The sequence below is a fragment of the Labrus mixtus genome, chromosome 15 (genome assembly GCF_963584025.1).
Source record: "Labrus mixtus chromosome 15, fLabMix1.1, whole genome shotgun sequence".
NCBI lineage: Eukaryota > Metazoa > Chordata > Actinopteri > Labriformes > Labridae > Labrus > Labrus mixtus.
In genome coordinates, this window is record NC_083626.1 from 2794240 (window position 1) to 2811090 (window position 16851).

Consider the following 16851-nt stretch of genomic DNA (forward strand, 5'->3'; position numbering starts at 1 on the left):
TTGTTTGGAAAAGGATGCACCTATGTTTTTGGTGTGATTGAAAAGTTAGAATTTGTATTATGTGGAAGTATTAAGAAATGTCCTAATCAAAAATAACTCCCAACTCCATTAATGTCTTATAAAGAGGCCAGGGCAATGCAATCTAGGGTAGGTATATATTATAGTGCATGAGTTCAGTACAGGTGATTGCTCAATATCAAGGTCTTTATGTTTTTAAGGCATGGTTCAAGTTTATTACACTGATTGTTTTATTGATATTTGTTGGTCTTCTGCATAAAAAGCTAAATCTACATGTATGGCATGTTTCCTGAAAAAAGAACCTAGAAGAATTATAATTAAGGTGAAACTATCAGACCAAGCATCAAACGTAATTTATTTTATGTTAAAGATGAAGTATGCAGCACTTATTTGATCTGCTTTTTTTTGTTTTTTTGTTGTGGATATAAAAATGCAAACGTGCATGCAAACTGTTTAAATCCCTTAATAATCTGAAGATAATGACTTTACTTTCTTGTTCCAGTAACATGAAATGGAACTGATGGCACTGAATTGGTACTACATGTGTGCATGCAATGGTTTTGTTAGAAAGTGTAGTTCGCTACATGTTAGTTAAGATCAGATAACTAGGAGGTGATACGGTCAGACAAGTGTTTCAGCATGAAGGCTCAAGAGCCGCATTAGTAGCTTCCATCTGACCGTGCTTCTCAGTCAGGCAGAAAGAAGAGAGGCAAAGAAACATCAAGTTAGGGGAGCTGATGGTTAAGAGATTCACAGTGAGTGACCTGGAGAACAATACATTTTGCTCAGCCTGTGGGCTGCTGACAGGCTTGGAGAAAGGAGATAGGAGAGACATAGAATGACTCACTGAGGCTCATATGAGGAGCTGTGAGCGTGGTGATCCATATGTGGGAGGACAGCCTTTGCTTTTACATGCACTCCATCATCTTTTAAAATGACAAGAAGATGTGTTTAACTCCTCATTGGTGATACATCAGCAGATGTTTTTGAATGTGAAAATTGGAGTTGTGCAATATGAAGTAAATTCAGTGAAGCCTCTTGCTCTAACTTTGCTACAATACTGAAATTCTGTTTTTGAAACGTAGATATCAATAACTACATTTTATCTTATACAGTATTATATATCATTACATATTATACATGTCCCTGTGTACCTAGAAGCTGTGTTGTTGGAGGCAACTTCCGCTGGTAGTATTAATTGTTCCCAGGGGAGGGTCCAGACTAAGAGCGGTTCAACAAAACACAGTGAAAGGGAAGATGATCCTTTCTCCCAAAAGAGGGACACCAGGGCACCTCTCTGGGGCCCAGATCCTGGGGGGATAACTCTCTGACGGTTATGGAACTAGAGCCTTCCCAGCTAGATATGGTTTGGCTCACCTCCACCAAACTCCTGGAGAGGATGCCTGAACTCTTGCCTCTTATGGAGTTGCCTATAGGCAGCTGTGGGGATACTAAATGCAGGTCATCTTGGATCCAGTTAAACTCAAGGCTGAATTGATTAGCGGCGGCTGTGGCAGTTGGTAGAGTTGTCGCCTCTCAAACAGAAGGTTGAGGGTTCAATCCCCAGCTGAGCAACATGTCCAATGTGTCCTTGGGCAAGACACTTAACCCTGAATTGCTCCCACTGCTTCAGTGGTGGTGTATGAATGGGATTAGTTACTTCTGATGGATGATACTACATAGCAATCACTACCATCAGTGTGTGAAAGGGTCTGAATGGGTGGGTGTGACAGGTGGTGTAAAAGCACTTTGAGTAGTACTATATAAGCTCAAGTCCATTTACCATCCATTAGATTTTTCTGTTTGAGGCTAGCCTACCAAACCTGAATCTCCATTATTATGTGGCTGAAAGGGCTATGTTCAAAATGACCCAATACTCACGACATAGTGCACTTTATAGTGAAAACTGTCTGAATGATGAGTCAATTATTATGCACTGCAGAGTGGACACATTGTATTCCATAATTAAGCAATGTAAGCAAAACTGGACTTTATGTAACAATCATGTAAAGCTTTGGCAAGCAGGAAGCAACGTTTGACTGTTCTTTGGTCCAGACAACAGGAAAGTGAATGACGTGAACAAATATATTATAGTATATATATATCATATTGGTTGGTATTATTATCAAAATCTTTTAGCAGTTTTAATAGAGAGTCAAGGACTTTTCAAGTAGTTATATTTTCCTTATGATGATTAAAGGCATGAGAGATGAGACCATAGTCTGTATGCAGATATAAATAATTTGTGGTGTGTATCTTCAATATCAATATTTTATTAAAAATACAGCATTTACAGCAATCAGGCCTTTGAATTCAAATTTTTCTTTTTTGTCATGGATGGAGATGACTAATTTGTGACTAATTAATTGATTCTCAGAAACAACTTTGATGCAGTATTTCTTGGACTTACCATATGTTGCATATCTTCAGTATGGTATACTGTATACTTGTTTAAGTGTGCTGGAGTAGAATGCATGTCACCTTTGATAGCCTTGATTTAATTATTGGTTTTTGTCCCACATGAACAACATCATGGCTGTTCTACTGTATGTTCAAGGACTAAGACAATATCAAAATCTTACTTGATAGTGATACAATTCTTCAGATTGGCAGAGACCCCGAGAAGCCTGCAGTGGCTGTTCATGTAGCTGACATTTGTCAGGACAATTTTCTTCTTGTACTTTTTCCCCACTTCAAAGTCCTAAAACAAATCATTTAAATGTTTTGTTAGTCCGTTGGTATTTCAATTCATGAGCATAACTCAATTATCAAGGAGCAACAGTTCGGTGAAATTGCATGTGGACATTAACAAAATGCACATCAAATCCAAGTTCATTGGCATTTGATATTAAGCACTTGGCCACTCCACCATTTGGCCCTACCCCTACTCTTTTAAGGATCAAGGTGTGTTGGTCTCTTTTCATGATATGAGTTAAACTTTAATAAAAGATTAGTGAGTGATATCTTAGAACAGGTGTTAATCCATTCCCTTAAAGGTCTGCTGCCCAGCGAGGACGCTCCAAAACAAGGGGAAAGGCCAAGTGGGTGGAACTGGGATTGGGCAGACTTTTCGGGGTTAATGTTTTAAAAGAACTAATAGTGTGGTACCTTGAAGAAGATGATGTCAGGGTTGCTGCTAAATGAAGTCCCTTTGAACTGTTTTCCATGGACTTTTTTAGCACTTTTTGGCATGTTGAGCTTTGGACTGGCCATTGCGGGTTCTTCCTGCTTTACCTCTGTCTGTACTGATGTAGGTTTCTCATTCAGGAATTTCTAGAACCACACAGAGAAGCAACAATTGGTTAGTTTCTTTATGAATTCTCTCATTATAAAAACAAGATATACATGATATACAATAGTCTCTGTGAAGAAAATGTAAAAAGTGGTAAAGGCATGAAATGTTTGCCTGGTGACTCAAAGAAACCAAGTCTTGTTTCTACATTTCAGTCTGTGTTTTTTTTAGCTGCTGCTGTTCTGTCTTTTGCTTCACACCCCTATTTATTCAATGTTCTCTTTTGAAGACCAGGGCTGTTATGGTATATGGTCAATATATATAGTACACTGATGTTTTTGTATGTCCCGGACAGTTCAGTAAAAAGTAAAACCTATTTGAAGTTATTTAGAAAAGTTGTTGCCTGTCAGTAGTTATTTATCATTAAGCCCAGATAACTAAATGTTTCATCAGTAACACTGAGCATGACTATACATGTTATCAAAAAAAACAAATGTAAGGCTTTATCAAACATGTTGATTCTATGTATGTTTTTGCTTTAAATTCAATACCTGCCAATCTAGAATTGTTGGATTTTGAAAATATCAATATTGGTTATTTTTATCGATTTTTTCCCTTCATTTTATGCTCATTTTTTCTTAATAAAAAAAAAAGTGTGGAAAAATTGGATATTGATATCTTATAAAAACTACTCCCCTCATGAGCTTAACTTTAAGCATGATAACATTGCTATGCTCCTCATCACAGTAGCCATTACTGGGCTGAGAAGGGCCCTTAATGAGGACATGAATCTGATCTGTATGCACAGAGCAGAGATCACTGCCACTTCACTGGGTTTCCCTCTCACACAGAGCTCTGAGCTATTTATTGCACGGGCTTGGAGTTCTCAACCACACCAGCCAAACGAGAAGCGATGCCTGTTGCCCAACATCTCAAGTGTGTGTGTGTGTGTGTGTGTGTGTGTGTATGTATGTGTGTGTGTGCTTCTACATACCACTGTTATGTACATACCACATACCACTGGTATGTAGATGGTATAGAAAGCAAGGCACCTCATTAATAGATTCAAGAAAAGTAAAACAAATTATACTGTGCTGCAAATCAATATCAATACACTTGAGTTGTATTAAGTTTTCAGAAAATAAATAACTGATACACAACTATTCAACATGTGTGGGCCAGGGCTAATGGCCTACAGGCAGACAGTGCACTGTATGCTAATGTGTTGTGTTACATTTTTACTCAGGACACGGATATCAGAGAGATACTTGGAATAACTAAACTAAGTATAAAACTAAACATACTTGACCATAACTCCCTGTCACCCTTTGACTAGATTTGAATAATTATCATGAATATGTTCCTGTGAGTTTTTATCAATTTGCACTTAAAAAAAAAAGATTCTGAGTTTCCGAAGGGCCGTATAAAGATGTCTTGTTTTGCCTGACAAACAGTCAGAAAGCTTGAGATATTCAACAAACAGTGGCAGCTTCTCAAAGTATAGAAGCTAGAACTGGTGAATGCACTATATCAACTATTTTGCTTCATAAATTACCTCTTCGCAGATAACATTTCTTCCAGATTGATGTCAAGAAATCATCTGATTATTGAATGATATGCAAATTGATTAATTGTTACAACTCTACACACTAGAATCCCACATTCTCTCTGAAATGCTCTCATCAGTCGTTAACAAACCTAAACGCTTTCAAGTAAAAAATATCAGTTCAAGCCCAACTAGGTTTACTCTTGTGCCTCCTAATTCCCTATATACTGCGACCAATGGGGCAATGATAGCCTAGTGGTTAGTGTGCTAGCCACATATACAGAGGCTATAGTCCTCCAAGCGGGATGCTCTGGTTCATATCAGACCTATGGCTCCTTTCCAGCATGTCATTCCCAACTCTCCCCCTCCACAATTTCTGACTGTCCTATCTCTAAATAAAGACATCAAAAGCACCTAAATAAAATAAAAACATATGTACTGCAACCTGATTGTTGGACTTGTAGGATCCTGCAACAACTGTGATGTCATGGTTTCTCTTTTCATTTTCAGAGTCAACATTTGCAGGGAGGATGTGTAGGTTACATTTTCAGATCTCAACCACTAAATGTCGGTGCCCAAAAGAACTAGCAGTAGTTTGTAGGGTAGGGACGGTGGAACACACAGGTCTGGGGGACAGCTGCTGGGAATTACTACCTCAAGACACAATCAGTCTTAATCCATGCACATTAAATTAGTTGACTCAGCTTTGCTGTGTGTATAAGCAACATTTTTTTACTTATATGGTATCTCTCCTTTCAGAATGTATTTTTAGTTTGTGTTCTTCTGTGTGCAAGATGTCATTTATTTGTTGAAGATGTGTACTAGGGAAAAATCCTATGCCTGCTGTGAATGGAAAGGGAGTGTTTTAAAATAGCAACTTGTTGGAGTTTGGTTATTGTTTGAGTGCACCTTGTAGTTCTGGTCCCACAGCCCAGAGAACTCAGGCTTGATCAAACTGTCAATGTGGCTTTGAAGATCCTCCTCCTGGTGCATGGTGTCCTCCAGGTCCTCATTGTCAGAGGAAGCTGATGATGAGCTGCTGATGTCACTGAAATCTCTTGACTGCAGTGCAAATAGATACACACATATGCACTTGATATCTCAGCACAGTCTTTTCACAAACATAACTTTAAATGTTGTGAACACTTACAACTGTGGCTCCCTCCTCCCTGGCAGATGAGGACCTATCATCCAGGTAGAGCAGGAGCTCTTCTGTTGCCCCCCCCTGGGATGAGCGCTTGTCAGTGGTAGAGGGTTTAGGCACAAGTGCTTGATGCCTCTTTCTGCTCTTTACGAGCTGTTCCTCCTGAAGTAGTTTGGCCACAATCTCCACTCTCTTTGACTTCTGCCTCTCCTCAACTTCCCTGAGAAGGGCAAAATAAACAGCACTGCTTTTTACTGAAATGCAGTCATGTATTCCTCAGCTCGGAGTGAGAAAAAAAAAAAACACACCCACACACTGCTGCAATGAGTGGGAGTGGAGGACATGCATGCGGGTGAGGAGAGGAGAGAACGAGAGATGAGGACGTACTCTTGTTTTCGTTTTCTCTCCTCTAGTTGTTTCTGTTGGTACATATGCCTGCTACTGTTGGTGCCTTGGGTCTGCAGGGATTTTGTCAGTTGTCTGTGTTGATGCTCCTTTCTCGGGGCATTTGCTCTGGCTCCGCTTTGTTGGACTTGTAAGCTCTCCTTAAGAAATCAGAGCAGATTAATGACACTCATTTTTACCCCATGAAGCCCTTTGAAGAGTTTATCATAAGAATTAGGTTGTTGTACAGGTTAGATGTTGTGTCTGCTTTGCCTTTTCCAGCCTGTCCCACCTCCTACAGTGCGTTTTTTCCTTAATATCCAAATATTGAATTAAATATCAGCATAAAAATGAGGGGGCATTCACACTCTATTTGTCCAAGTCAAAGTGTGTTCTCTTGTTGATGTACTTTAGTAGAACATGCAACATGTAAAATACAGGCTTCATGAATTCTTCAATTTAGATCAAATTTGTTTTCATTTGGACAAAGTGAATGTGTAATTTCAGCACAGAAATTTCTCTGTTAATCCCTTCACACCTGCCAGGCTCCAGAAGCTTTATTTTTTTAAAGGCAATCAGTACATTGAAATGCTTGTACTAATAGCTTTTGAAACTAAGAAAGGCTGTTTCATATTCCCTGATGGTGATGGTTAATGAGTATTTAATGATTAGTAATAACTACTTTTACTGGTGTGGTTTGTTTACAATACATTCTGAAGCTGTTGATGATGATGTCAAAGACAAATGATGAATACAAACATACTCCTTATGCTCATAAAGATGTACAGTCTTAATGGCAGATAGTTCTGTCCAAAGACTCTCATAGACAACACTGAATCTAGCCAGTTTCAACCTCTATGTGAGACTTTCCGCCTCTATGAGAAGAAACTTTTCATAGATTATTATTTCCTACTTTATGGTGATTCTCTTGACAGTACATTTTTCAGAAATATTGCATAATTATTAATAAGTCTTTTTCCATATGAATTTATTGACCGTTGTGGGGATTTTGTGGTTTGTGAAATGGGTACAGTGCAAGTACTGTGCGTTTAAAAATACAGTTGTATAACTTTAGATTGTGTTTTGCTGTTTGATACTTGTTTGATTTTTTTGTTGTTTGTCTGCAAGACTGCAAGCAGCTGTAATTATTAGACAATGTAAAACATGTGTTGAACATTACAGTAGGATGTGTGCATGTACTTTAATCTATATCTTTTCACAAGTCAAACTGGGTTAAGTTCTATCACTGGGATGCAATATCAACTCAACATGAAATTATTCTTATTCTTAGGAACGGCTTTATATTGCACTGTGGGTATAGCTATTAAATCTCATTATTCAACCATATGAAATGACAGATTTACTACAGAGAAGTGGATTACCTTTTAGTGTCTTAAAATAGTGGCATTGTACCTGAATCCTGTTAATCTCCTTTTTTAGGTGTTACAGTAGTTTGATAACATTTAATAAATGTTGTTCCATGGCTGTGAGTCTTCATCTAGCTGCTGTCTTGTCATAATTTTCTTGTTTTGTCTTTTTTCGTGTGGGTTTCTTGTTGTTGTTATGCACTTTGAAAATGAATCAAATATATTTCAAACAAAATAAATAAAGCACATTATTAGTGGATTATTGTACATGGGCGGCTGCTATGTTTAACTTCAGGGAATTGACAGCCTGTGTTCTCTTTTCCTGTATCTGCTTCATCTGTTGATCCTTCTCAGCCTTTTGCTGCTGCATCCTGCAAAAAAAGTTAAATAAACAGAAGAAAAATAAATAAATATGGAATTGCTGCTGAGATTGAAGATTCAAGGTTCAGCACTGAGGTTAAAAAACACAACTAACTCAAAAACATTTTAATTTAGCCACCACAGTATGAGCTTATATAAAAAAAACATTTGATCATGGATCAAGAATAACAAGAACATATTCTCCCTTTTATTTACTGTTTTGGGATGTAGGAAATGCAGTATGTCCTCACTTCCCACATTTGTACGGGAGATAATAATCAATGTTATTGATTTGAGGCTGTGGGAGTTTCTTCTTCATCATCATACATCACAGATTTTAACTTAAAATAATGTTTTTGTTTTTTTTGGGGGTGGGGGGGGGGACATTTACTGAAGAATGAAGTAATTAGATATAGAAACTTAAAAAACTAGTGGAAAATATTTGTGAAATTCATAAAAAAGTTGGCAGATAAACAATAGGGACCTTTGTCTTATTAAAGGACAGAGTCTATATATGCTATTCTCTGATTGGCTGATATTTTTGTGACTATTAACCTCTCATAGTGGTTTGGCCTTGGAGTCACCATGCTCTGCTTGATTATGTTATTTTCTGTCTGTGGTCTCAAGGCAACTCTTCACACAGATGACTTTAATCTTAAGCAACTGGTAATTTATTCTAAGAATATATTGTAATTTATAATAAACACTGGGAACTATGTTTAATGTTATTTAAGTAAATATTTAAAACATGAGTATTGATTGTATGCTGACTTTTCTGCTGCAGATTCAAAATGTGGTGAATTTACAACAGTGAATCAGAATCAGAATCAGAAATACTTTATTAATCCCAGAGGGAAATTCGGTAAATGTAGGCTAGACAAAAATCTACTGAGGTTGTTCATGGCATTGAACGAAGATGTCCATATGTACAACATCCACTGCAATTGTGTTGTCCTGTGATGCGTGTTTTTTTTTTGTTATATGTCAGCTATAGCTTTGGACAACTGTGGCCTTCTATGGCACAGAGGAATGGACAGCAGAATCACCAGCTTTGGCTTCTCAGGACCAGTCATTGCTGGTTTTAGTGTTTTAAAACTCTAGCTGCAATTTGCAACACAGACCCTTATATAATGGGTGTATGAGTTTGTCAGTAGTTTGTATTGTTGGGAGATGTCATAAATAACTTTAATAACATTTACAATATAATCTGTTATTTACTTTCATCTAGAACTTCTCTGTGTACATTTCCACTTTCCAAGTATTTTGTGTAAAAATAATTTTTCAGCATCGGTGCATGTCAACTGCATAACCCATTATATGTCAGTCTAAAACAAATCCTCTGAATCACATCACATTCTCATTGAAGTCCAACCTTCATTCATTAAATTAGCTCTTTACCTATCGATGGTCTTCTTCAAGTGCTTTGATGCTACCTTGTGGCTAGCCTGGACCTCTTCAATTTTCTTCTGACATTCAGTGCCCTCTCTCGTTATCCTTTCTGCCTGTTTACTATAAGAACAAAATAACAGATACATATGCATATAGTTTAGCTGTCTTTATATGGAAAAGTACAAAGATATGTATCCAATCACTGACTTAAAAAAAATGGTCCTGTAGGGAAAAATACAGATCAAGGCATCACGTGTCTCACCTTAGAGAGAAAGTATAAGTCACTTAAATCATATGCTTCACCTTCTAGTTACTTGTTGATGTAAAAAATAAACAAAACATTTTTTATGCATTACAAAGAACAACTCAAAATGCTTGTTTTGCCCTACTCCCTGAGAAGCTGAGATTTGAGCTGCAAGTTCTTCCTGGCTTGCTTCTCATGCTGCAATCGCGTTGCTGCCTTCTGGCCCTTAAGGACCTGGAAGACCTGCTCCTCCTCCTTCAACTCCTCCCGGAGCAGAGAGACCCTGCCGAGCTCCACTTCTATCTCTGTCAACTCCAATCTGAGGAAAAGGATGGAGAATTTGAAAAACTATAAATGGAACAAGATGTTTAAGATTCCATCTTTTGGTATATGTTTTCTACCAGCACTCATGGTCACAGAAGAGATGAGAAGCCAACATGACATGTGTTTTTGAAAGGACATTGCTATTTTGATATTGCTTTCAGGTTTTTATTTTAAGGAATTGGTCAATAAACTGAATCAATTGGCCAAAAAGGTAAAAATTGAACAGGTAATTGTAAACAAAAAAACAAACAGAAAACATAATTCTGAGCCTTGGATAGAATTTAAAGGAAGACCCATTTTGGGTTTTAGAATAGACCACACTTTGCTAAACTAAATCACTGTTTTATGAACTGATATTCCGTGCAACTTAACAGGAAAAGTTTTTTCTTGGATATGAATCTCAAATAAAGTAATAAAAAGGACATTAACACGCTATGATTGTTTGCTTGGGAATAAAAACATTCTAATAAGGACCATTGTTTACCTCCTTACTAAAAAGAACACTGTGTTTGAAAAAAAAGACAAAGTTGGTGCAGTCCGATTGTTGCAGGTACATCTGAGATGCTGAAATAACAAATTCTCACATGATCTTAAAGACAAACAGTCTCCCAGCCTGACTCACTCGTGTTGCTTCAGCACTCTGTCGATGTTGCCCTCCAGTTCCTCCTCACTCTGCAGCGTTTGACACAAATGTTTATGCTGGGCTCGCAAACGAAACACTGCCACGCTGATGAATCAAATAAAAACAAGAGAACCTCTGAGTAGGAAAATGTAGAGAATCAGCATTTGAATGTAAGGCAGTCACTGTTAGTTCATTTAAACCAACCTGTTATCTCTTTTCTGTTGCTCGATCTCTCTCTCCAAGCAATCCCTCTGTTCCATCAAACTTTGAATGTTCTGACGACAGAGTTTAAGCTCCTCTCTGGAAAAAAGAGATACAAGATAACAAAGACAATTAGAACATTAGAACATTTTAAGAGCTGTTTAAGTGCAAGATGTTCAGAACAAATACTGAATGCTGGCTTACAGGGTAATCTATCGAAGATTTTGGAAAAGCTAAGAGTGGACACGCACGCACGCACGCACGCACGCACGCACGCACGCACGCACGCACTCACACACACACACACACACACACACACACACACACACACACACACACACACACACACACACACACACACACACACACACACACACACACACACACACACACACACACACACACACACACACACACACACACACACACACACACACACACACATCTGAATAGCTCAGATTTCCCCATGTTCTTCGTGCAACACATACATCTTGGCATGGGTGAGAGACTGACATGAAGAATAAAATAATGGCTCATACAGAAATGGGAAATTGTGATTGGATTCTGTTATTCTCATGTTTGATCAGATCTGCTTTGACTTTTGATTCATAGGATGCTCAATGGCTTGCAGTAAAAGAGGGAAGAGAAGAGGGCAGACAAGACACACACACTCACACATACACACACATATTCATATTTATGTTAAGTATAAGTATAGATCACAATAGGTTGCCATATCAATACCTGGCATTAATCACATTTTGTTCTTTCTGTTGGTGCAAAGTGTCCAGCTGGTCCAGGTTCCTTCTCAGTTTGAACATCCGTGCTGTTTTGGCATGAATCATCTTCCCACTTCTGTCAGCTACAACCGGAAGGTCATTGCCATCAGCAGCATTTTCCTCTCTTTGGGCAAATGCAAGAATATTTAGGAAAAGTAGTAGGTTTTATTCAAAATCGGACCATAGAAAAAAAAACAAAATAAGGATTAATTATTTGCATCTTGTATGAAATTACAATATTGCACAGTTATCTGTATTCCTCTGTACAAATATGATAAGATTCAACAAGAAACTCACTCATACAACTCTTCTAACCACTCCAAATCAGGAGGAAAGGCTGGTTTTTCATCTTCAAAGGGTTCCGGGCCTGGACCATCATCTGAAATGGATCCACATTATCTCACTTTTGAATTAAAGATAAAGGTTTGTTTAAACAGACCAGAAATAGAGAAAATAAGCCAAATAACGAACAACAACAGACACTCTCACTCACCCTCACTTTCCTCATCAGTGTGAAGTCCACCCCTGTCTGATGCCCCATCAAGGGGACTTTCCCTTTCTTCATTGTCCATTTCACCTTAACCATGAATAACACAGGTGTATATAATCAAAGAGAAACGTAGACACTGGCAATATGTTCAACATCGCCTATACCTGTCAATCGGCTTAAGGCATATTATTTCATTATCTGCTTGTTTGATGATGTAGATCACTGATTCTTTATAAACAGTTTCATTCAGGAGAATTTTTGTTTTATATTTTGGGTAACAAGTAACTTTTGTTTTATATTTTCGCACACAAATAAATAGTATGCTCATAGTTGTCTGTCGTCACAATCGCGTCCCTGAAAAAGTTAAAAAAAAATGTCGAAATACCATTTAAAATTATTGTTTAGTAACTTCCATACATGCCGATTAAAAGATTGGCTCTTCTTTAATTGAAGAAATTGTGGAATAAGATTTTGGAGGTTTGTTTTGACGTGCCATTTCAAAGGCTATAGGCTACTTGATAGGGGCTAACGTTAGCTAAGCATGGGAAGCTTGACAGCTCAGCAACAAAAGCACATTAACAGTTCAAGATATGCTGCCTCACATTTAAAGTCCAAACTTCGTGTTACAAAAATTAAGCCGTTACCTTGAGCTTTAGTTTCTGTCTTGACAATAGGCTAGCTCTTCTCAAAAACTACTTTTGTTCACACCGAAAGTCAATCCACCACCATGTTTGATGTTGTTGCCAAGGAGACGAGACGCAATGGGCGACGCAATGTTTTTTTTCTCTAAATTAACTTTATTAACAAATTACATTTAAAGTTCATGAACATAGGAGTAGGTAGGCCTCATAGACTGTAAGGTAGGCCTTCAGTAAATACATCAAATGACTAAACAGAGACACATAAATAAACAGAAATACAAATAGCCTACAACAAAAACATATTAACACATATAAAATAGAACATTAACAAATAGCCTAATAAAAAACAATTTAAAAGAAAGTAGTAGGCGAAAGGTTTACATCAGATACATTACCAGAAAATTATGTTAAAAAATTAATGTCTTTTAAGCTTTCTTGTTTCTCAACATTTAAATGACAGATTCATGGAATATTTGAAGTTCATGAAAAAATTATAATTTGTTCGGCGAAAACTGAAGAAATCTGGCTTTATGAATATGATGCTTACCCAAAAGACGAAACTTTATCACACTATTAACTTCAATGTTGTGAGACTCTACATTCAAAAGTAATACCATAACTTATTTAATAGGGACAAGGACCTTATAGGTCTTCTAGATTAATACATAGATTTTTATTTTACATACTGTATTTGAGTCTAAAAGTGGCTTGAGTGAGTACATACATAAAATAAATGAGACAGGGATTAAACATCCTCTTTGCAAAAGGAAAATAAAGGGAGACACCAGATTTGAAATTATGAAATAATTCATAACAGGCATAGTAATGCCTGTAATGAATTATAGGCATGAATTACAAGTCTACACACTGGTAAACTTTTAATGTTAAAAAGGTATTTGGGACATACATTTTTTAAATTCAGTGAAGACATTGTTACCATTAGGATAGGCCTAAATCATTTCCCAACAATAAAGGAAGCTTGTAAATTGACTTTAAAGAAGTTAAAATATTTCTAATTTGAGCATTCTTAAAATAATTTTAAAAGAATACATTTTTAAGAACTTTGGCCATGTGATTTTTGTGTGAGATCTGCTTTGAACTAAGTAAAGACATGAGGGCCTAAAAGACAAAGAGCGTCTTATGAGGACAGCCTATCACAAAATAACAGTTCTAGTTGGTGGCGCTATGCCTAAGACTATATGACTATATGACTCAACACCAAGAAGATAACCTCGGGACTAGACACTTTTGAAACCTGTTTTGCTTGATGCAGATTGGACGATGAAAGGTCCATTTCCAACAGCTTATAGTACATAATTTTGAACATGGTAAAACTATCCAAAAGTAAATTGCCAACCAAATGTTGCTCTGAAAAAAACCCTTCTTTTGGTTGGTAAAACATATGGTCTTGTTATTTCTAGAAAATATTACTCCATTAATTCCCTAAAGACAAAGATATAAAGTGTTGTTCTAATGTTCTTGTAGATGCCTCAAAATAGCAACATTCCATACCTGAATTATCTCTGTGGATGGATATCAGGCAAACCACGCTCAGCAGAAAATATCTCATTTGGTTCAGGGGAATGATAAATCTGTGAGTTATGCACAATCTTTTGTCAGGCATGCAAGATGCTGTATGGCGCTATCTGATTTACACTGGAACAAGACATTTGAGGTGATTGGTATTGCACAGGCAGAATGAGCATTTACTGTAAAGATTCTCTTAATGGATGCAATAAAGCTTTCTTTTAATTCTTCATAATGTTAAAGAGGACTTCAGAAGTGCACTAGGAAAGAAGTGTTTGCCCCACAGAGGTGTGATACAGGAATAGTTCTTATCACCATGGGAGACGGAATAAATAGACAGAAGGCAATGAATGTGCATGTTCGTGAGTGTGTGTGTGTGTGTGTGTGTGTGTGTGTGTGTGTGTGTGATGGATGATGGTAGGCAGGATGAAGGTGTAATTACTGTTGGGGACACAAAGACTGGTACCTTTATATAAATACAACTTGCAGTGGATTCCAAATGGAAGGTCCAGTAGGAGTGGGGGACATTATCTGAATCACAGTTACCAACTCCATGCATTTCTCTGCCCCTTCGGTCAAGGCAGCAAAAGGGCAGGTGCACAGCTGCAACCACTAAACTCTCCCAAAGCACAAAGAAGACTTTATATTTGATGAGGGACAAATACAAGCCTGCACAATTGTTAAATAATAGAGCATGGAGCTTGCTGATGTGACTCATGAAATCACAACACAGAGGGGATTCCAATGCTAAATCCTACCAAAACATATTTAAATGATGATATAAATTCCTTCAAAAACAAAGAATAATTCCTCATGCGTCTTTTTAATTTGACCTTTAATTTGTTTTGTTTCATTTAATTTATAATTTACATTTAATTTATATTGCATATACATACACAATTTATGTAGCCTATGTATGAAAATGTCCTAAAAATAAATGTATTAATAATAAACATGCCAAAGGTGGATAATGGTATGAGTCATTTAATCAGCTTACTGCTCGACTTCCTTTTTATTCACTATTAACTGATTTACCCTCCAAATGCATGTATGTGGCACTAAACATTTTAAATCCCCTATTCCCTTTTAATTTTCTTATAAGCTTTAATAAGCCAATAATACATGGATTATGTCAGTGTTGTACATCACAGAATTACAGATGTGTTGTTTTATATTCAACGGATGTGGTTTCTGTGAGTTTGGTTGAATGATTATCAAATTCACAGTATTGCTTTGCTAGTTTTCATCATTACTTTTCTTTAATGCAGATGCTTCTGTACACTTTTATTCAAGGGTTGAATGCACAGAAATGACAAGAAAGATATGTAGAATGTAATGCAACTAAGGTCCCCATGCTTGAATATGACTTAAAGGGATACTTCACCCATTTGCATTAAGCTTTGTATCATTAGAAACCTGGTAGTATTTTTGAATGGTCGTGCATCCCGCCCTCATTTTCCCCTGAGATGTGAAATCTTTGTATTTCTGAGTCTGAAAAGGAGCTTCCAGTGATGCAAAATGATGATTTTTGTGTCATTGGAAGCTGTTGCGGTTAGCGGGGTGAAACAACAACACTAGTTCCTCATATTTTAGACCACTGAAGCTACAGACCAATCACAGATCAGTGGGTGGGAACTCACTCCCAGAATCAAAACTTAACGTCCGCCATATTGCTTGGAAGCTATGCTAACAGGCTCTATGGAGAAAGCTGATAATGGCGAAAAAATATAAACATAGCGGCGAAACAGATGCTACCGACAGGCCGGTCTTGTGTCTTGGCTGCTGCCGCCGCTGGACACCGGTCGCCGCTGGCCGCTGGGGCCACTGCTGCCCGCTGGTCGCCAGGAGTGCCGCTGGCCGCCAGTACCGCCGCTGGCCGCCAGCAGCCAAGAAACAAAACCAGCCTCTTGGCAGCAACTGTCTCGCAGCTATATTGTTATATTTCTGGAGGCCGCCGGCCACTGCCAACTCAGCAGCCGCGACATAAGGCCTGCCTGTCAGCGGCGGTGAGGACGTGGAACCCGGGCCGACTCGAGCTGGGGCGGACTGGTAGTGTTGGTGCTCTCACTGTTTGTCTATGAACACAGACATACAGTCTGTTTTCTGACAGGAATTTACAAGATCAATTCTGGAAGAAATCTCTGAATCAGTTGAGGAAACGGCCTTATGTGTTGAAGTAAATATGTCTGTAAACCTGACCTTAGTGGGAGTGGCCTGCAGTGCTGTGCATTCTGGGATTTGGTGTCTTTCATCCACATGAGCCAAAAAGACACTTTCTGCCTTTTCTCGGCCAAGAAGGCACCAACTTCAAAATGTATCTCCTGAGGGCAGACAAGTTGAGAAACACTGTTCAGGGCGACATATGAAGTTGTACAACAGGGCTGGGGCTTTCCTTTGTTGTGATAGAGTCCTATAGCCTATATGAGCAACTGTTGAATAAATATTAAACATTAATCTTTTTATTGAACAAGCCAAGCCCCCCACTCACTTTGTTGGTCCCTCATATCAAGATCACATGTTAGCCTCTGCTGTTTGTCCTTCCACATGCGTGATGAACAACTGGGCTATATTTGAGATATCTCT

General features: G+C 37.9%; 1 protein-coding gene across 1 annotated transcript in view; it reads right to left on the reverse strand.

Annotated features, from left to right (window-relative positions):
• The window catches only part of cfap74 (cilia and flagella associated protein 74), a 52478-nt gene extending 40495 nt beyond the window's left edge, over nucleotides 1-11983 (reverse strand). The window contains exons 1-12 of the mRNA XM_061057211.1: nucleotides 11908-11983; nucleotides 11576-11734; nucleotides 10835-10930; nucleotides 10631-10735; nucleotides 9830-10003; nucleotides 9450-9560; nucleotides 7960-8062; nucleotides 6328-6485; nucleotides 5947-6160; nucleotides 5706-5858; nucleotides 3127-3291; nucleotides 2601-2719 (exon numbers count right to left, since the gene is read on the reverse strand). Coding sequence (XP_060913194.1) covers nucleotides 2601-2719; nucleotides 3127-3291; nucleotides 5706-5858; nucleotides 5947-6160; nucleotides 6328-6485; nucleotides 7960-8062; nucleotides 9450-9560; nucleotides 9830-10003; nucleotides 10631-10735; nucleotides 10835-10930; nucleotides 11576-11676 — 1499 coding nt within the window. The 5' untranslated portion in view covers nucleotides 11677-11734; nucleotides 11908-11983. The remainder of the gene's footprint in view (nucleotides 1-2600; nucleotides 2720-3126; nucleotides 3292-5705; nucleotides 5859-5946; nucleotides 6161-6327; nucleotides 6486-7959; nucleotides 8063-9449; nucleotides 9561-9829; nucleotides 10004-10630; nucleotides 10736-10834; nucleotides 10931-11575; nucleotides 11735-11907) is intronic.
• Between the last annotated feature and the right edge of the window lie 4868 nt (nucleotides 11984-16851).